The sequence below is a fragment of the Solenopsis invicta genome, chromosome 9, assembly GCF_016802725.1.
Source record: "Solenopsis invicta isolate M01_SB chromosome 9, UNIL_Sinv_3.0, whole genome shotgun sequence".
Lineage (NCBI taxonomy): Eukaryota > Metazoa > Arthropoda > Insecta > Hymenoptera > Formicidae > Solenopsis > Solenopsis invicta.
In genome coordinates this window covers 719,720-741,083 of record NC_052672.1, presented here as the reverse complement: position 1 = coordinate 741,083, position 21,364 = coordinate 719,720, and the positions used below count along the sequence as shown (strand labels likewise).

The 21,364-nt window shown below is 36.6% G+C and overlaps 2 protein-coding genes across 51 annotated transcripts in view; both read left to right on the top strand.

The window, feature by feature from the left end:
- Window positions 1-8,911, top strand: part of LOC105203138 (Down syndrome cell adhesion molecule-like protein Dscam2) — a 78,654-nt gene extending 69,743 nt beyond the window's left edge. For 48 of the 50 annotated variants that reach the window (XM_039453858.1, XM_039453845.1, XM_039453869.1 and 45 more), the window contains 6 exons: window positions 326-463; window positions 1,265-1,455; window positions 2,224-2,584; window positions 3,004-3,061; window positions 3,509-3,514; window positions 4,919-8,911. In XM_039453858.1, the coding sequence (XP_039309792.1) occupies window positions 326-463; window positions 1,265-1,455; window positions 2,224-2,584; window positions 3,004-3,061; window positions 3,509-3,514; window positions 4,919-5,003 (839 nt within the window). In that variant the 3' untranslated portion in view covers window positions 5,004-8,911. The remainder of the gene's footprint in view (window positions 1-325; window positions 464-1,264; window positions 1,456-2,223; window positions 2,585-3,003; window positions 3,062-3,508; window positions 3,515-4,918) is intronic. The other 2 variants (XM_039453893.1, XM_039453892.1) reach the window with 1 other exon arrangement.
- Window positions 8,912-11,641: 2,730 nt separating this feature from the next.
- Window positions 11,642-14,840, top strand: LOC105203139 (protein dpy-30 homolog). The gene is made up of 3 exons (XM_011171905.3): window positions 11,642-11,795; window positions 11,925-12,001; window positions 13,436-14,840. Exons 1-3 carry the CDS (start codon window positions 11,780-11,782, stop codon window positions 13,676-13,678), a joined length of 336 nt encoding a protein of 111 aa, XP_011170207.1. The 5' UTR covers window positions 11,642-11,779; the 3' UTR covers window positions 13,679-14,840.
- Window positions 14,841-21,364: the final 6,524 nt, after the last annotated feature.

Below are 21,364 nucleotides of genomic sequence, written 5' to 3'. Positions count from 1 at the left end.
AATGTCAGACAGATCCCATACACACAGTCATTGCCAATTTCTTTTTTCGTTCGCCATGCTTAGAAATGTTTTTATATACGTTACCAAGTTTGTATGTCCCTCCAGCAGAGATATAATGTTATTTCCTACTTGTTTGCGCTTACCACGCCGTTGGTGCCTAACGAGTGTTAACTGATTTACATATTAATCATTTTAAAAAAGAGAAAAGAAAGAGCACCTTTTTCTCAAAGTTTCAAATCCTCTAAAGGGAACAGGGCTGTTAGTTGAGAATGAATCTTGATAGGCGCCAACGTGTCGTACGACCTTTGTAGTATGTGTTCGATAGGTGGAACTGGCTCGATAAGGAGTCATTCGACGTGGGATCCGAGGCGGCACATGTATGAGGAATTGAGTCACTACCCACCGAACAGAAGATGCCCACCGCCACCACGTATGGGCAGCGCGGACGGTCTTTCGCACAGAGGTTGGTAATAACAATTTCGAATAATTGGGCATCCGGCATTCGCCCGATTGCCCACGAGATTGATAATCGCAGGCTGGAGCCGGCGATGTTGCTGGTTTGTTCCAGCCGGTCTTCGTAAGTCCTTCCCTCGTTTCGTGAAACCTCGCATTATTTTAACGGCACGTTTCTCAATGTTTGCACGTTTCCGCATGCCTGCGTTCATAGCACGCTGACAAATGACACAAATCATAAAGAGGAGTTACATTCATTTACTCATTGTCTTTTCTAAGACAGAAGTCACTATGCCTATTATCATATCGATTAATATTTTCAAGCGGATAGAAGAAATGAATATTTTTGATCGAATTAATATAGGAGAAATTAAGATGACAAATTATTTAATTAAAAAGAATATAACATTGTTTTATATAAACAAGGATTATATAAATAATCGATAAGATGACTGGGCGTCAATAGATTCAGGTTTCAAGTACATTTTTAATACGCATGGTCAGTTTTCGAAGATTTAATGATTTAACATAGAATGAGAATCGAGGAAAGAAGAAACGTTAAAGTGAGTAAAAAGAAAGTTTCTTTACATGTTTTTAAATTTGAATGGAAAGCGCATGTAAAGTTCAAAATAAGAAGGATTGTTTATGAATAATTCTTTTCGATTCCATTCTCTAATCAAACTTAGAAATTGCCGTAATAAATTTTATATGCGAGAAGCAACTTTTATAGCAATCTTTATTGTCCAACAATGTCTCATAGTTTTTTCGCCCGTAGCGGCAGAGTCTACCCTGGTTGATCATTCATTTGCAGGTATGGAAGATGAGATTTGCCCGTACGCTACCTTCCATCTATTGGGATTCCGCGAGGAAATGGATCCGAGCAAAGCTATGCAATTCCAGACTTTCCCCCATCCAGGAAACGGCCACTCTGGCACTATGGGACCACCCGTAGGACATCCAACTAACGCTTCTGCTCACAGTCGTTCAGGATCTCAGTCTATGGTACCTCATATTTCATTTGTTTATATAAAAATTTTCCTGCAGCATTTCACGTAATTTAAGAACTTGATAATATTTGACAATAAATTTATGATTAATATATGGGCTTTCCTGAATTTTTTAAATGTTTTGTGTGTTTGGCCGTATAGTTTTATTTAAATAATTTTCTAAAATAGCATTGAGTTTTATAGGAAAAAGAGTTTTATATAATTAAATCGCAAATAAAATGTGGGAATTTTGAAAAATTATATTCATAAGAAAGGTTGGAGTTTAGAAAACATTTTGGAGTTAAATTATAAAGATAGACTTTTACCGTGTCATTGTTTGTGAAAAATGTTAATGAATTATACAATTCTCTTTAAACATGACGTTATACTAGTTACCTGTTATACTAGAGAATATAGCAACGCTGTTACTACATTTAAATTATTAATACAAAACTCTTCTTTTTTTCAATTTTTTAAATCTTAATAATTATTATTATATTATAAAAACATGTTTTAAATGACAAATTGTGGTTTATACTGCTTAAATTTTGTTGATTATCTATTATCTTGAAAATGCCAAAAGCTTTTGTGTTAAAAGATACATTGAATGAAAACGTGACTCCCCCTTTTTTTAAGTTTGAGAACCTCCTTATATAATGTTTTCATGCTGTATTGCAAACATTGAATATTTCTAAGGATACTTGTAAAAGTGAATTATTTTGCAAGTCAAATTCAGCAATTATTCAATAACCACCATTGGAATCGCGATCTATTTTTCCCACAGCCACGTCAAAATGGTCGCTACTCCCGAGTGCCATCCCAAGGAGGCGGCAGCGGTACGCACAATGTCTTTTCACCCGAATACGACGACCCAGCTAACTGCGCTCCCGAGGAAGACCAGTACGGATCTCAGTACGGACAGTACGGCGCACCTTACGATCACTACGGATCACGTGGATCGGTCGGACGTCGTAGCGTTGGCTCGGCTCGTAACCTTCCCATCTCTGGTTCGCCGGAACCGCCTCCACCACCGCCGAGGAACCACCAGGATCAGAACAACTCCAGCTTCAACGACAGCAAGGAGAGCAATGAGATCAGCGAGGCCGAGTGTGATCGCGATCAGCTTGTCAACCGCAACTACGGCGGTCAGTAGAAAGATTTGCGGCAGCTCGGAGGACGAGAAGAATGGGAGAGATCATGAAGCTGGGACTCGATCTGATCTGACGGGGAAAGTCGCAGGACTCGCTTCCCCGTTCGAATCTCGCCGGTCCGGCGACATGCTCCCTCTCGAGGAACGATCTCGCTCCGATTCAGCCCTACTATCGATGCTCGTTTCATATGCACTAAGCATTATTAGGAGTACAGCGGCTCATTATGCGGACAGTATCGCATGGCGGGCGAGTCGCGAATGAAGAAGACTCGCTGCGGACTATATGTTTTTCTTTCTTTTTTTTTTTGGTCTTTTTTTAATCCTAATCATTTATATAGTCTCCACAAATTGCATGTTACGTGTTGTAGTAGTTTAATCGTTGTGTCAATCGTGCCGTGTGTTTTTCTATTTCAGTGAATGCTCGCGGCAAGGACGGCATGACTACCGAGGAGATGCGTAAACTCATAGAGAGGTCAGTAGAGCGCGAGTGAGCTTGGTTAACGGTGAACAGTTTAAATGGCGTTACACCGTTCCTGCCGCTGTGTCTCGAGTGATTTCACTTTCACGCGAGAGATTTATAATTAATCGGCATTGTACCGCGGCAAAGTATCACGCGATGTTTTCCGAATCGAGCGACATTTCACGATCGCTCGCCATCCATTGGCCACAATATCTAATTCGCCTCCATCCGTTAAATTTTCTTTAAAGAATCATACTATTGACTATTGGTCCTTTCGATTCGCATCCCCGCTACATACCCTCGAATATTCGGGTATTTATGCGCGATTGAATTGTTGACTGACGACGACAATCGAGTGCACGGTGGTTTACTAACGACCTTCGAAGAGTCTCGAATAATTGATTATTTAACTATTTAACGAACGTCTGATCTTTTCTTGTTTCATGACTAATTACGCAGGAAGCCGTAAGTTCGTTAAACATAATCAAGCCAGGGTGTACAAACGTTAAAAACGTGTCAAGAGCTTTTGAGATGTGTCATACCATTTTCCATTACTGGAAAAAGGATTGAAATAGATTTAATAGAAATATTTGTTTAAAAGCTGTATCAATAAAAAATAACTTTCGTCTGTTTTCTATTATTTATGTACTATTTTCTGTTTCTTTAAAATGCAAAACAGAAAATAGTAAATAAACAATAGAAAATGAAAGAAATGTATAGCGAATTCGATTGCACTGCACTGGTGCACATAAAAGCCATTGCATATATTAATTTAACCTAAGAGTGACATATCACGTATCTTTATGTCAATTTGTGTACGACAGCTTTAATGTGTACCAGTATGCAGTTCGTCCAATCAAATTCACTATTATTTATTCATGATACATCATATAGAAAATGAATATGTTATTTCAAGTAAATATAAATGTAACATTAAATGTTATTTGTTTGTTTTTCATTTTTAATATAAAATACTTATTTTAAATAATAGTTTTTATAGATATATCCCTTAAATAAATATTTCTATTACTATTTCAACTATTTTCCCCAGCACTACCATTTTCTACTGATTTTCATCATCCCATTGAAGTTCGGCTACCCGATTTGTTTTGCGGCGAGCAGAGTAGACGACCTTTCAAAACGTTGCTTTCGAACATTACAGAGTTCCCCAGTCCACCATCGAGAACTGCTTACTAATACAACATATGTTCGCATGTAGCTTTTGATGAATAATGCCATGTGTAACGTGTAGCTGTGTAACTAATTTTGTAACTAAAAGCTAGAGTGTGCGATAGAGATAAGACGCTGTGCGATTTCGTATTTCCACTGCAGCTGTTGCCTCTTACACCGCTATCAAACCCGCCATTCAGGCTGCTTACGCCACTTAATGACTGACATGTTTACGATCGTCATTTTTATATTTTATTTATTCATAGCATTATCATTGCTGTCATCGCTATTAGTTGTTGTTTATAGCGCATGTTTTCGCCCAATTCGTGCGCAGATATCTCTTCTTCGCGTCGACATGTTTAAGACAAACGCTTCTCCCTTTTTACACGGAGAGAATCTGTTCTCAAAATTATGATCAGTGATGGGACAAGTATGCGGACTTGAAAGAATTTTATTATAACTTTAGTAAAAATTGAATTAAATTTTGCTAAAAGTGTAATAAACTTGTTCAAAACTCCTGTGTTCCACACGCATGAGGATAAATCGAAGGTAAATAAAGAGAAAATTCTGTCCGTGTAACGATACAAATAAATACGAGAAGATTTGGTATACAATTGCGCGGGAGAGATTTGTGCAGGCGAGTGGGACTGTTAAAAGGTGACCGGTATCGGATGCCAAAAACGCAAATTCTTGTTGCAGAAACGAAGCTACCGCCCGGCAAACCGGCGGCCCCCACGGCGGTCACGGGGGACTCCTCACACCCTACGATACTGTGGCAGTGTAATCTGTAAATCGTCATCTTCCGTGATCTTCCGCCTCTCTCGATAGCCGGCGGCCGCGAGGAAAGCAGATCCGAGAGACGCGGAAATGAAGCGCACGCCAACTCTTCCCCCGGTGCTGTCGTCGGTCCAATTTGCAACGATTTACGATAGAAATTAGAGACGTCGTCGCGAGTAGATAGATTCGATTTATCGTATAAGGTGTACGCGTATTGATATCATCTCGAGAACGTGATTACGGATGAGGATCTTGGAAAGCCCGCCTCGCGAAATGGGACCGCCTCCTTCGCCCTCGCGACCATATCACGCGATTGTCCTATTTCTCTTTATCTTTCGCTCTCTTCGGCCTTTCCTTGTACTTACTCAAGTACGTTCGTTTGCATTTGATCCCGAGAGAAAGCCCAACTTTGAAACTGCCTTGCTTTTGATCAAGTTTTTTGAATCGATTCAGTCAATCGATTATCGGAAAGGCCAAACTTAAGACTGTCTGTATCTACTGCCCTTACCGCGAAGGAGGCACAGCGATTCGCGAGGTCAGCCATGCTTCGTTCGTAATAACTTTGAGACGAGTCCTGGAACTCCTCGCGCACACGTTCGACTACATCGTCTGAAACTTTTCTCTTTTTACACCGACTGAAAGTGACTTGCGTTTTGATACGTGTCTTCCTCGATGATGCGCGTTCGGACTCGACTCGAGAGTTGTGAAGATACTTGACTACGACGCAAACTTATTAATCAACTATCCATCTTTGCACGCGATGAAACATCTTGATTATCGAAAGGGAATTCAAATCGTCGAACGTGCACGCAGGATTCGAGGCTCGAGAGACTGCCGCGAAAGAGACTGTCCTGTAGGAAAGCGAACACAGTCGTCGTGTTCGCGGACGCTCAGCTGCGGCAGAGACGCGACCCGCGATGGTGCTCTCGGCGACGGTGGATTTAACGGGGGTCTTCTGATATATACACACATACACGCATATATATCCGGGATATGATCCTAGGTTACATTCGTCGCAGGAGTTGCGTAATAATGGGGGAAAAAAAAAGAAGAAAATACGACATAAATGCGTATACATGAGATTAGTTGGTCGCTTTTTAAGTCATGGTTGTGCCACACTGCCGCTCCCTGCGGGCGTACGATATATAGATACATACGTACACATATACTATATACATATACTGTACGATTTATAATTTCGTAACGAAGGTTGTGTCCCCAACCCCCCCTCGCCCCCTATCCCCCTTGGCGATCGGTAATCTTGAGTCTCGACGTCGCGGAGAGCAAGGTTTATAGGGTACGTCGTCGCTTTTTCGTCTTTCGTCGCCATCGTCGTCATCGTCGTCGTCCTTCTAGCGATCTAGTTTAGGGGCGATCGATTCGAGATATATTCCCATCGCTCGCTCGAAAGGGGAGAGAGACAAGTCCCGTACACACGAAAACACCGATCGACTGTCCGTAGGAAGAACAACGCGGCAAGCCATCGGAGGGAACGCTTCGATATATTCTACACGGCAGGCCAGCCACACATTTACAATACATACGATACATATAACATCATCGTCACGCGCGCTGGAGCGTGCACGCAATATACGCCACACTTACACACTTGCTGTCGTCCTATATGATATAGATATTTAGTCCGCTGTAAACACCTAATTATCCCCCCGTGCTAATCTTCTACGATCGATCTGCGACGTACCGTACGTAAAGATTCACTGACATCGCGACGATGATCGTTACAGGTGTAAGCGATTCGAGTAATAAAAGAAAGCTGGTTTAACGTAGATAGCTCGTAAGTCGGACGGATGGTCGCGAGAAGGCGTCGTTGGATCCTCGCGACGAGGCGAGATGTCGGGATCTGGTTAATGGAACGTACATCTTAGTTTTATCAAAGATATCTGGTCTGTCTTTCTGTCGTCCGCGATTGGACGACTGATCCTACGAGCTGGTCCGACGAATGAACGAACGAAGCGGATGCTTCCCGAGCTTGTTCGCCAGCCCGACGTCGCGCGGCGCCGCGGCCACGACGCCCCGTCTCATAGTTCGTTTTTATCACGATACTATTTCTAGATATATACATACAAATATAAATATATATTATATATTATATATACACTAACTATATATACATACGTTGTAAGTAGCTATTTCTAGGTGTCGCATTTGTTTGCCGAGGCGTTGCGCGAGCCGGCTGCCAGTTGGGCGACCGGGCTAAGAAGCACTCCCGCGAGAGAAACGACTGATCGAGAAACGACTGATCGCACGCGGATTGCAGCACATGTACACACACACCAATCGTGTCTTCGCGTATTTAACTCGGAATCGCGTTGGATAAGACCCATATCTTGCGAGCTAAGTGTTACCATCGACTCAATTCATCTACTTATTAAATTGATCGAGAACGAAAGATATTTCGAAAGTTATTTGATATTAATATTCTACCACACACTTTCATTCATTCGAGCCGCAATTAGTATGGCCTAAATTGCTACTGCCATCGCTTGTTGTTGTACTCAGGTGACTGGAATTAAAGTTAAAAAAAAAAGAAAAGAAAAGAATACGCACATTCGGGCCATCGAGAGAATTTCCGAGATGCTCGAGAAGAGTTTCAAGGGTGCTTCGTACATTCGAGTCGCTTCTGCCCTCGCAGAGGAATTCCTACCCTCTGCCACTCTCGAAACTGGCTGCGCGGCTCGACTCGCCAACGCACTTTTACTCATCAATGTGATTTTAAAAGGCTGCGCAAAAAGCCTTCGTGTCTCGTGTATATGTTACGATCGCGCTCTTACCGTAATTTAACGTAGCCATATCTCGTTCCCCCTCCCCCTCCCCCCCAAGTCACCCTTTACGACTTAAAGTATCATGTTCTACTCACGTAATTCGCCCCTCCCCCTCCCCCATCCCTTTTCCCTAAAAGTGAAAAACATTGTCGCTTCGAATCGCTTCCGAATCTAACCAGAGCTAATACGGCACAGGCCGCTAATGATAACGATGATAATGATATTAATGCATTCGTAATAATATAGTAATAATATGATCACGTCCGCGCGCTACCTTGGTCGCGGTTTATCTTTTGTCTTTAAGGGAAGTGGACGTCCGCGACGTCGCACAGGTGATAAACGTTTTTATGTTATGAGCGGCCCGGGATGGCCGGCAAAAGGGGCTTATGAACGAAGAGGCACTTAGCGACAATCAGTTCAAATCGAATTTCGGCTAAATATTAAATGTTTCTCGCAGCTGAAACGTTGGTAACGAGTAATACGAAGACTGACACATTTTACGTCCACTTTTGCTTGTTCACCTCTCTCGTTCTTCGCGGTTGCTTTGTCCTCACAGTAGCATCCAGGTAAGATCGATATCATTTGCCACTCACAGTACCCCTGTTGCCAGACATCCCACGAGCCCATCGTTCGCTCGTCGCGCTTCTCGTGATCAACGTTATACTGCGAAATTCTTTGCAAGACTCGACGTTACTTTTTTTTGAGAGACGCCGCGAAGCGTGTCGCTCGCTTGTGTATGCTTGATTGATAATATGCGTTGAAAGCATTTGGCTGTTCTTTTCGTACGACGGCGAACGCGGTTCTTCGAGGAGCTCGTAAGTCTCCCTCTCCTTCTCGCCTTTCCCTTCTATCGCGTCGCTTGTCAAACTCGAAGCGTTTCCTTCGCATCCTTTTAACGATCCCTGCGCATGTGCGAAAGAATCGCGAGAACGCGATATATCTCATTTAATAAATGGAAAAGTAAAGAGAGAAAAGAGAGAGAAAGAAAACGCGTATTCAACATTCTTCGCACTCGAGGAGACTCGAGGATCCGCTCGCAGTGTACCGTTTCCTCTGAACGCCACTACTTTATGTTTTTGTACCAAAGTTGTAGCGTCTAACTTTGCGTTGAATAAATAAACCTTAAAACGGTCGTCAATTTATTTTTTTCCAAGCCTTCATTAATTATTTGTATAGATTCAAAGACATTTGATACGTACATTCATTACACGACATTCATTACGCGAATGTTAAGATTTCTTTTCTATGAAAATTCATTTTTTATTTTTTCAGAATGTTTTTTTATTACTTTGATCTGTACGATATGCTCGTGTAATAAACTCAAATAGAAGAGCAGGATTAAGATTTTAATGTTTGCTTTCTGTGCACTCGTGTGTTTATTTGTTGTCGTTTCAAAAACGAATGTATATGTATATTATAAATCATATTAAATTAAAAACTAGCGTCTCATGAATTTGACTGAAACAATATAGAAATCTTAGATAAAGAAAAAGACTTGAAGAAGAAACTAATCTCGGAAATAATCCAAATATACAAACAAAAAATAAGATTAAAATTCGCAAAACGAACTAAACTTATTGACTCATTATGTTCTAATATGTTTATCAGAATTTGATGGTACATCTCTTCATTATTAAACAGAGATAGATGCATTGTTATTCACACTCTCACAAAACTGTTTCGTAACTTTGTAACCTGATTAATATAGTTTCGTTTTTGGACTGCCATTTTATAATTTACTAATTAATAAAGCAGCAAAACTTTTAAACATATACTTAGGGATAAAGCGCATATTTTTAAATGATAAATTTAAAAGTGGACCTTATTTACAGCTGGGCTTTATTCGACTCAAGTATCTTATATTTAATTTAATTATATGTGTAATTTAACAATTAAGTGATTAAAATTAAATAAGAATAAAGTAATATTGGGAAAGGGAGTCAATTGTTCCAAAACCCATAATTTCGCTTTACATATGCTAGAAAGTTTGATCACATAATTATCTACTATATCATACCTCTGTCTAATTAAACATGCATCAGCGTTTCATCCTTCATTCTTGTTGTCTTGTTCACAATGGCCTAAACTCGAGTATTCCATTTTATCTATAGGAATGTCCTCATTACAACCAGGAATTTCATTCTATAATATTTCAATGTCTGCTTTATACAATTTCTACTTTCAAACTTGCTGCATCGCACAATAAAATTTTATGCTGTTTTCTATTATGCTGAAACTTTTTACCTCCTGATATTCGATTTTCCTTCTCCCTTTCTATTGCTTTTTGTTATATGCTTCTCAGTTTAATTAAAATATATTTTGTTTATTATATTTCTCATATTATTATAGTATACTAAAATTTGTCTTGCTTGAGTGTAACAAAGCACAAACCAATATTAAAGAAAAGTCAATAAACAAGCATAAAAAAGTTTTTTTATGTGTCAAATTAATTATTTATTTATATAATCATAAATTGTATTTCAACTTTACTTACAAATAAACCAACTCAAGTGTTACATTCCGAGACTGATAAGCTTTGAATATGTTGCAAAGGTCAAAATATGAGACATATTTTTTAATACTTGTCCATACGACTGTTAAGGGGGTGAAATACGCTTTTGAAAACCATCGATTTTTTTATTTATGAGCTAATAAATAACATCGAAACGGTAAAAGGCATAAAAAAAAGTTTTAAATAAAAGTTTTACGGTTTTTTATGTACTTTAATCATAGCAGTTCACTCAGATTTTTCTTGGAAATGTTATTTTTTTAAATCTCCACTCCCCTTTTAAGTTTTAAGAACGTGTTTCACCCTCTTAACGGTCATATGTGTACGTATAAAAGAATATGTGTTTCTTATTTTGACCTAGATTATAAAACATTGATATTCAAAGCTCATGAAAATCAAAGCGTATACAACGCTCGTGTAGGTTTACTTGTTAGTCATTCTCAATCAAATTTTATTAATATACATAAATCCAGTGATCACGTATCGTTAGAAAAAGAAAAACAAAAATAAAAAGTAGCAAGTCACATCGAAAGTTTGACATAATTGACGTGCATTAAAAGATAGCAAAAAACCAAAGTAAAATAATTGAAGTTCCCCATGATAAAAAAAAGTCAAATAAAATAAAATGTTTCAGTTAAGTGTTTCTTTGTTCAGAAACGAGAAAAAGTGTAATCAAACGTGAAAATCCAAATGCCAAGCTGTGAATAATTTTTAACATCTATTTCTTTTCGTCTTTCGTAAAAAGCTTAAGCATATAGATGAGCTTATTTTCATCTATCTATTGTAATTTTTAAAATTTATTCTTGTGGGAGAGTCACATTATCATTCTTAATTGTTTCTCTTCGATTCATTGTGCACACATTTTAGCATTCTAAAATTCTAACAAAATATTACGTAACAAATATAATCGTAACAAATGTTTCATAATTTTTTGAGTTTAAATTCGATTGAACATGTTGACAAATATAATCGTTAAGTTTTCAATTTAAAATTGATCATTAACAAATTGTTATTGTATAAATTATAAATGGGAGAGAATGTATTACAACCCTGTCTCCTAGCAAATATCACCATCATGACTATAAACGTTTCCCAACATTTTTAAAATGTTTTTCTTAACATATAAGTTGTTACTAGTTACAGTAGAACAAGCGGTTGTAATTTGTTCTTTTAAATTATTCTCTGAAATAAAAATTCCTATGAATGCACGTTTAGCTTTCAAAAACAGTTACAAACAATTGTTTTATTCTGATACTTGTAAACGCAAAATAATGAGAAGAATTTTATTTATCATATATAATTTTTATCACTTATATTTCAATAAAATTATCGTCATAATTATTGTTATTCTTTTTTAGTTCCTTACTTGAAGTAAGTTGCGGTCCCCAAAGTTGCTACCTTGTCGACAGGGCGCTTGGCTTTATCGGCCCGACGCCGTGCCGGCGCGATAGATCGACGTCGGTCCGGTCGGCAGTGACGATTGTTTACACGATGGCGTCCGGCGGTGGTACGTGTCCACTTATTTTCTATTTCCGTGTAACCATGGGCCGGTCCGGCCATCGTTCGGCCAGGTCCAGCACACGAAATCACACTCTAATAACGGTCGTTCATCGTTCGCTTTTTTTTTAATCGACAGAAAACGCGACCGAGGAACGGACGGAAGCGTCCACGCCGGCTCAACCAGTCGCCAATGCCGTATCCGAGACGACCCACGTAAGTGAGCACATAACCTAGAAAGACGCGCGAACGGCGAATATCTTCTTGGAGTATTTACTGCTGAGCGTGTTCGCCGCGACGATAAACGCGATATGTTGAAAAGCTCCACGCGTTTATAGTGTAAAGATTTAGGTTAGGAACTGATCAGCGCGGTTAGACTGAAGCGCTGATGAAGTCCTTAACGCTCCTCACAGCTGATGTTTGTCAGCTGATGACAAACTTTGCGCGCTGGCTAAAGCAATAATATTCTTGCAAAAGTGGAGCATTCGTTTCTAAAGTCCTTAACAGGATGGCTAACTTGTAATTCATTAAGACAATATTTTATGATTGAAATCTTTGTTTTAAGCTCAACTGTGTCAACGTTTTTTTTTTAGCTCTAAGCAAGACTTAAATATGTCTGTTTTTGTTTGTTATTTAGAAAGGAATGTAAAGAGAGATACATGTTTAAGTCTCGCTTAAAACCAAAATAACATTGATGCAACGGGCCTTACGTAACGTATAATAACTCTCTTGTGTCTGAAGTCTTTCGAACTCCGATGAGCCATTTTGTAATTATGATTGATGACAAATTGTTGTATAATATTAAAAATATTACTAACTTTATATATATTACAAAAATGTTTAGTATCAGATAATAATAAATGATATTATCATAACAAAATGATGATAAGACCTTCTTCGGTTGTAGCTAGATCTTAGTGCCTATATTTATTCGTGTGATTTTATATACTTTTTCAAATCCAACCAGAATGTGCGCCGAATTGTTTTTCCGGTCATTACATTATTGGTCCAAAACATATCTCTACTTTAAATGATATTGTCTCGTAAATACAAGTTTGTCATTCTGCTAGGACCTTAAGAATTATGAAAACCATTTTACAAAAGTATAAACATAATAAGTGATTGTAAAGTGCAGTTGTATGTTTATTTCTATCTTATCAATGCAGATTAACTTTAATCTGGTTTAACTTTTTTTTATCTTTTTCTAGTTCTAAACATAAGAAAAATAGAGATTAAAGTTAAATTACGTTGATAAATATACAACTGCACCTTACAATATTTTAATCATGTATGACTTTGCTATTGTTGAATTGTTTTAAGAAATACATAAGGTCATTTCAACTATTGCTAAACAATCACCAGTAAATAACTGTTTAAGAAGAAATATTAAAATGTAATAAAACTTCAAAACAATCTATTACACATTAATTGATATTTTTTAGATCTTATTTTTACAGATTTGATTAAAATATCATTTTTTTACTCGAAAATATAATTATATTTAGCTGTTTCTATTTGTTCATTGACTGGTGCAATAATTCTACAACATTTTATAAAGTATATACGTGCAGACACACAACTACAATTAATTATTAATCACTTTGAGAAGTATTGCTTGTTGATGTATAAATCTTGTATTCTTTATTGCAGAAAGTAATCGGGATGGATAAGGATGGCGATCTGTCTAACGTACCGGCGAAGAAACCTCGTGTCGAAGTACAATCTCTTCCAACTAGGCAGTATTTAGATCAGACGGTAGTGCCGATATTGCTGCAAGCATTGTCCTGTCTGGCCAAAGAGAGACCTGCCGATCCCATAAGTTATCTCGCCGGTTATTTGTTGAGACATAAAAGTCAGTACGACAGCGGCGGCTCGCCACCGACTAGTCAATGAATGCTTCCATGTGTTTCGTGCATTCGTTTTAAGGAAATTCAAGAACAGTTCTTCGTAAGAATTCTCTTCCTCGATTCTTTAAATACATATTTATGATAAACACATGTACTTTTGTATTTTTGTATCAAGTAATAATGTCATTCCGTTGATAGAAAAGTGGCACATTTCAAAATAAGAAATTTTTTTAATAATAAGTTACATCGGACTGACGAAATTAAAACACAAGAATACTATAGAAGGCCTATGTCAGTCAAGGGTTCTTGTGTGTGGTGCCAAATAATTTGATTTTTACAATTTCCAACTCAAACTGTGCGCTGCATATTTATTGGACTTGAAACACAATCATGAAATCGGAACAGTAATATTAAGAAGCATAATATAATATTCTCCCTCCCCGAAGAAATTGTAAAATATTTTATTGCGAAAAAATAATACCTCAGCCAGGGTTCAAACCTGGTTCTCCCGAATTCCGTGCGAATGTCCTGCCACTTCAACCACCGAAGCATGTAGAAATTTTTTAGTAGATCAATTTTAAACTTTTGAACTGGAAGAACACGTTTTAAGTAGCATAATCATTTTTTTCCATATTATACTTTTAACTATAATGTAATTTTTAAACTATGTCATGAGAGTTTTCAAAATTTGAACAGTGCAACCCTAATGTAAATTTTATTCCTGTCAATTATTGTGTAAATTTCATCTCTTATTAGAATTATGACACTTCTCTATAGAAACATGCTTATTTGACTGCATATGTGTAATTTTTTCACAAAAATATGTTAGTCTTTGAGGTCAATTTCCTTTCGTTCTAAAAAGTGCTAATTTTTTATTTGTGTCACTTTTCTATCAACAGAACGATGTGTTAAATTTTTACTATAGGGACGAAAGTGACCTCTAGCATAATAATATGATATTGTTCTGAGAAATCTAATGTTAATTAATATCGAATTATAAATTTAATTATTAATATTGAAATTATTTTAAATAAATATTATCGTTTTTTCTGTATACAAAAGCAATGTCGAAATTGTCGTACGAAATTATGACGATAATTGCTTTCAAACCGAAATTGTCTCCTAATATCTGTTAAAAAATAATCGGTCTACTTTTCTATGCAATCGTTTAAATAAAAAAAAATAAAAATTAAAATAAAATGAAGAGATACGTAGTATTAGCTTTTTTAAGAGGGTACCGCAAAAATCTCTAAAATGCATGAAGAAACGTATAGACTTCTTTGATTCAATTCTTTGCAAATGCATGACGCAAAAGTGTACGGGATAAAGGACAGAGAGAAGTACCGCTACCATCGGTCCAATAAATCGTAATGAACCCTCTGCGCTCGCGTCGATTTTAATTGGAACGGCGATTTAATTGGAGGCAATTAAATGTAATCGCGCAATGAATCGGGGTTAAATTTATCTCGCGCTCCAATAAAATCGATAATTTACGTCAGACGTGCAACGTTCACGAGCGATTCTGTTGCGAGGAGAAAACGGAAAGGGAAAAGAGAACGCGCCTCGAGGGTGTTACGTTTTATTATTCTTCGCGTCTCTTATTTCGTCTCTCGTTGCGATTTTCGTTCCGACGAAAACTCGTCGCCCGGTCCCATCGCCTGGATAATTGGACTCTTTTTGGGGTCGTCGACGACGGGGCGCAGGGAAAAGAAAATCCGTGTAGCGACGTCCGATTGTACTGCTCGGGCTCTAAATGACGACGCGAGAAGATATCGGGGTAATTTCGTGGTCGACAATTCACACGGCGACATCATCAGACCAGGTCCAATTAACGGCAGAGGATCCTCTTGCCCGGTTCGCCTCGTATATCCTCTTGTAGAATCCTCGATCTCTACTTGTACACACGTATATTGATCGTGAATTCCTTAGTCCTTTGTTTCGTACCTGTTTAGTTGGAAGTCGCCATGCGTTTTTGCGGTGATGAGCTGAACACACTGAACAGTATTTTTACTAAACTTGAATTTCTTGTACAAAATATTTTACCAGTAATTTGCTCATCTTACGTTCATTTCTACTACTGTAAGAATAATCACTTTTTTAATTTTTAAAATTAAAGAAAAGATAAAGAATAAGTTAAACCAAGCTCGAAGTTAATTTGCATTAGTGATGTGGACATTAGAGATGCTAGAGAAACATTCAGGAATTTCGTGAAAAAAAAATGGAAAAAAACTCGGAGAATGTCGCGAAACAAGAAAAAAGAGCGACACTATTAAAAAATTCTTCCTTTTGTCTATTTGCGCAGGAGAAAAAAATGTTTATCATCCTTTACTTATGCAATAACTTTAGAAAACCAACATTAGTCTTTATTAATCGCAATTTATATAATATATGTACATAGAGAAAAGAAGGGGGCAATGAAATAACATTTTCTTTTTTAAAAATAACTTTGTAAATTAACGCGACTTCTTATGAACACCAGTTTATTAACTATAGAGTTCTATATTCCAATCATCCTATTCATAGAAGTTTTATATAGCCGAAGTTTTTCGAATATATAGAACTAACGTGATTTACAATTTACTGAGAAAAAGGCTGCGTTTGTGAGATAAGAGAGGGGTTGTGGCTATATATAATACTAATAATTGTGGTAATATATAATACAACCAATATCATAAGAGGTATTTTTAATTATAAAAAAATCATAAATTAATGATTTTTCGTAGATTTTACATATTAATAAGTACCGAAAAATAGGATTTTATAAAATATTATATATTTTATTAAAAAAAAATGTTTAATTAATTTTTTTGGCTCAAAAAATAACTTTTTAAAATAATTATCTGTAAACTTTTAAAATAATGTACCTGCAAATTTTTGTTATCGCAAAGCTGAAATTTAACTTTTGTAAAAATGCATTTTTTTTTTAAATAAAAAAGTGAACATTAATGACCAGTAACCGTTCTACAATGTTTAAATAGAGCGTAATTTTATTTTATACGATTATGATATTTCACCATCCTATACCTATATTATCACGACCCCCTTTTCTCCTTTATAAATTATGACGTAAATTGGAGCATTTTTTCGGCGATGAAACGCCGCGGGGATCGGCCTGAATTTTATCGGATAAGTGAAGGACTAGTGCATTTTAGTGTTTCGTGTGATTGCACAATGTGCGAGCGGATCGTCAAGCGATGCAGTTTGTAATATTGGTTCTGTTTCTGTATATTCAGAGTGAAATTCCACTGTTCGCCGTTCATTCCCGCGACGGATCGCGAATAAACGCGCAAAAGCGGAAAGTCCACGCCCGCGGCACAATGCGGAAGTTGGACACACGACTGTCGATGACTACGCAGTAACATACACCTTCACCTTTTTTCACTTCCTCACGCGCGAGAAGCTCACAATAGTTGTTTCTATGTCCAGAGTTGATGCTATCTCCTCTCCACATTCCTGTCTGCTGTGCTTTTCCCCAGCTTCAGAACTATGTAAGTAGTTTTTTGTAATGCTAGAACAAGAATGCTTGTCAAAAGTGTTTTTTATTTTGTGCAAATGATGCCATGGATAACGTGGATTTGAATAAAACTCGAAAAAATGCACAGAATTAAATTAGTATCAACTATCATTGTCTCATATGTAAGTAAGAATGTAAAGTCTTTAAAAAATTTTGTAATTTTATAGCAATTAATTTGTAGACACAAAGTATTGCCTAATTTTATTGTATAATCATTATTATTATTATTATATTATTTTGATTATTATATAGTTTTATTATAATTATTCAATAATAATTTATATAAGTTAAGAGGAAAAAATATCGAAGAAAATAATAATATATTCCAATTAAGAATTAGAATTTTTTTATACTATTATTATCAAAACAATCTCATGTTGTGTGTTCTTTACATAACTTATTGAAATGAAAAAAATGTCTATTTATTTATTGCTGTGAAATTTATCAAACTCTTTAAAGAAAATTTTATATTGCTGCTTATATGAAACAATGAATATTTATTTAATACTAATTTTTTCTGTTTATGTTATTTTTGAGGTAGTTTTATCGCGCAAGACCCAGCCAAAAGTTAATCCCTTCATATATGTAATAATTCAACGAAAACGAGCGTAGCATTAAACGATTTTATTACAGCATGTATGTAATTTATAATTGTAAAAAAGTAAAAAAAATATTCCAAGCATATCAAAAATACGAGATAAAAAGTAAAACATGGTTTATGTCGCTCGTGGTCATGAACATTTCGTGTTGACTGTCTAATTATGTCATACTGCTATCGAGTTGACAATAACCTTTGCAGATTGTGAATATGACATAAATATTATATTTATGAACTTTTCAGTGAGTATTTTGAAAAAGATTAATAAATGTCGGAAATAAATGAACAAGATCGATATCCTAATGGGACATTTGGAAAGCAAAGAGTGAAGCACTTGCAACTCGCTCTCCATACACCTCATACTACTGAAAATTCTAAACTTTCTAAAACTTTATAATTAATATTTGCTTCGTTACTCCTCGTTTTGTTTATTTTAGGTTTATTCGCATTATATTTATCTATAGTCCTCTAATTTTTGTGCAAATTTATAAATACCGTTTTTGCACTCGAATTGGAAACATACATCTCTACATGCTTACCTAAACAACACAAAGTCTAAAATCGGGTTATAAGACGTCTTTAAGATGTCTAAAAGCTGTCTAAGGCTACAGTTTGGAAAAATGATTCGATTTCAAACTAAAATGAATTATGTTAAAAATGTTAACTTTAAATACAAATATCTTTTGAACAGGCATGGTTACTCCTCGAAAAATCATGCGTATGCACAGAGAATATCATTATTTTTAAATAGTAAAAGTTTGAAACAAATCTTAAGAAAATCATTTTGCGATAAAACTACTTTAACAAAATAAAAGTTTATATACGTAATAAGAATAGTGACTATTGTAAAAAAATAATCTTATATTCCCCCCCCCCCCTGTTTCTTTTACTTCATTATTTACTAATTTATATATTCTTTTAAAGTATTTTCTGTAAATCGTCTTCTTGATTAACAATTGTGTATCTAGCGTGTTTAAATAGAGATAGTATGTTGTGTTCGGTTAATAGCAAACCGGTGTAATTTTCGCGAGTTCGGTGTTACGGACACTTAATGAAACGCGCGACGACTGACGCATGGTTACATTTTTACGTATCTGTGCCATACTACAGCATCGAATTTCGCGTCGAGAATTGAACAGTGCCGAAATTGTGTCGATTTCAAATACTCGCTCTGTACACCGGCCGAGAGATTTCGGACAGATATCTTCTCTCTTGTATCGTTCTATATCGATGCTATATTCAGTGCGGGCCGCACTCGATACGCGTGCGGTAATCACGTCGAACAGCAGGTCAGCAGATTTCGAAATTGTGCTAACAGTGACCGTGACCACATCACGTTGTCGAACGTGCGATCCGAAAGATCGGCGGTCCGAGAGGTAGATCCGCGCCGTGTATGTCCTTTTCCTGGGCCCCCTTATTGCACACACATATACATATATGTGCGATATGCGGGTATGTGGAGATGCGTATGCATGCACGTGCGCGCACCACCCAAACAAGCCACGGATAATCGAGAGCCGTGGCTAAATGGGCGAACCGTGTCACGGTTTTCGTCGGGGCGTGCAGGTTCGGGCCTGTGCCGGTTCGCGCCTGCACACCCGCACTCGGGGAGGACTCGGTCCAATTGGCACGCATATTGGAATTCTATTACCGGGATTACGGCCGGTAATTGCTCGGTTTAGCGCAATATCGCACGGCCCGTCTGTGCGCGCCGTCGAGCCGCGTCGCGACGCTCCGGCAGGCCGACGGCGATCCGGCGTCCAGCGCGTGGATTAGCCGCGCGCCTAATCGCCGTTCGCGCGTGCGTTCCTCTCATTACGATCAGCGACTAATTAGTGCGAATACCAAAAATGATAATTCCCCGCTGCATACTGCGTTGTCTTCGAACGGCACAGTTCGGATAATTGAATTGCTCATTCGAGAAACAACGGGAGTTAATTTTTCTTCAAATTCAGATATTGTACTATTAAATATTGAATAATTAAATTTAAATTTATTCCTTCAGTTCAATAATATTTTATTATTTTTAACATTCCTACGTGTTGGAATTTTAACATAAAACATTTAATTAATAGAACAATCTTATCTAATCAGCTTATTTCTATGGTTGAATTGCTTAGTTTCAAAGTAAGGAGCGTCCATATTAACATATGCGTTTAGTTAATCATAAACTAAATTTGAGCATGCGTCACAATCATCAATTCGATTGGGAAGACGTTGAAGTATTAGATATGGAAAACAATTGGAATAAAAGATTGATCTCAGAAATGTTACATATCAAACAACAAGACAATGGCCTTAATCTACAAACAGACATGGAATTATTAAATCTAGTTCATATTTGTCTCTTATTACTAATAAACAATCATTATTTTTGCTTTTGACATTATTTGGTTGACTTTATTTCGCATCTTAAGATCGTTGACTCTGATAATTGTACAAGACAAAGAAATTTTGACGTATCAAATAATAAAAATCAATCAATTTAGATACGCACCGTTTATCGTGCTGACTCCTAATTGCCTGATTTTTTTTACTTTGGTATTTATAAACTAAATTTATGTCAAACATTTCTCAATTTAACATTTCTCAAATTAAGTTGTCCAATTTCAATTGTTTTAGTTAAATTAATTTCAGACGAATTAACGTTTTTATTGAGTAAGAGCAATGGCGGTTTATAGAAATGATTAATAATAACTAAAATATAGAGTAAAATTCGATATTATAAAGAATTCATCAAAGGAGATATGCAATAATTACATTAGTTAAGCATTCCTTATGTAGATATCAGATTTATAAGTCGATCATTCACATGAGAAGAATTACAAGCTAATGTTAGTGTTTTTCTTACATTATATTCTGTAAAAATACTCGCTGTAATGAGTCATTTGATCACACTGAAATTTAATGTTACGCTTTAGTTTGCTTTATTTTGAATTATATTTCAACAATAAAGTTAAACATGTTTTTTACATTATTTTATAACATCCATAGAAGAGTGTGTTATTTACAAAATTTTCTTATTAAAACATTATTTTATAAAGGAAAGATGGGGGTCATGAGATACGTGCGGTACGGAGATCTCATATAATTCGCGTTGAATTCTAAGAGCAAACATTTTAGTTTGTTCACAGTCTTAAATATCGTAGGATGGTCATTTACTGGTATTAGTGTTTACTGCTTTTTTTTATAAAAGCTGAAATCAGTTTTATTGAATTTCAAATGTAACGATTTTTTACTCTCTCTACGTAATTTTAAGAAATTATATCATATATTAATTCTTTAACTTTAGTCTAGCTTGAAGGCCTTGAATGTAGCTTTCAAATAATGCAATTGAATTTAATGTGTGCCGTAATGTGTGTATGAATGCGGCATATAACGTTATACCAGGTAGTACAGAGGTCGGCAAGTGGGCACTACTCGTGAGCGCCCAACTACCCGCGGGCGATAGCTAAGCGCGCTGAGCAGTAAGTGAAGTGAGGAGAATATAGCAAAAGGGCATCGTGCTGTTCAGAAGTATCAAAGACATATTCCATTGTACGAATAATTTACTGCACTCTCTGATACATAACACAGACTTAATTATATTATTCTCAATTCAAATATATTATGTGCAAAAT

Coding starts and splice junctions, on each gene's coding strand:
- LOC105203139 (XM_011171905.3), top strand. Junction 12,002..13,435: donor CCGTATCCGAGACGACCCAC/GTAAGTGAGCAC, acceptor TCTTTATTGCAG/AAAGTAATCGGGATGGATAA.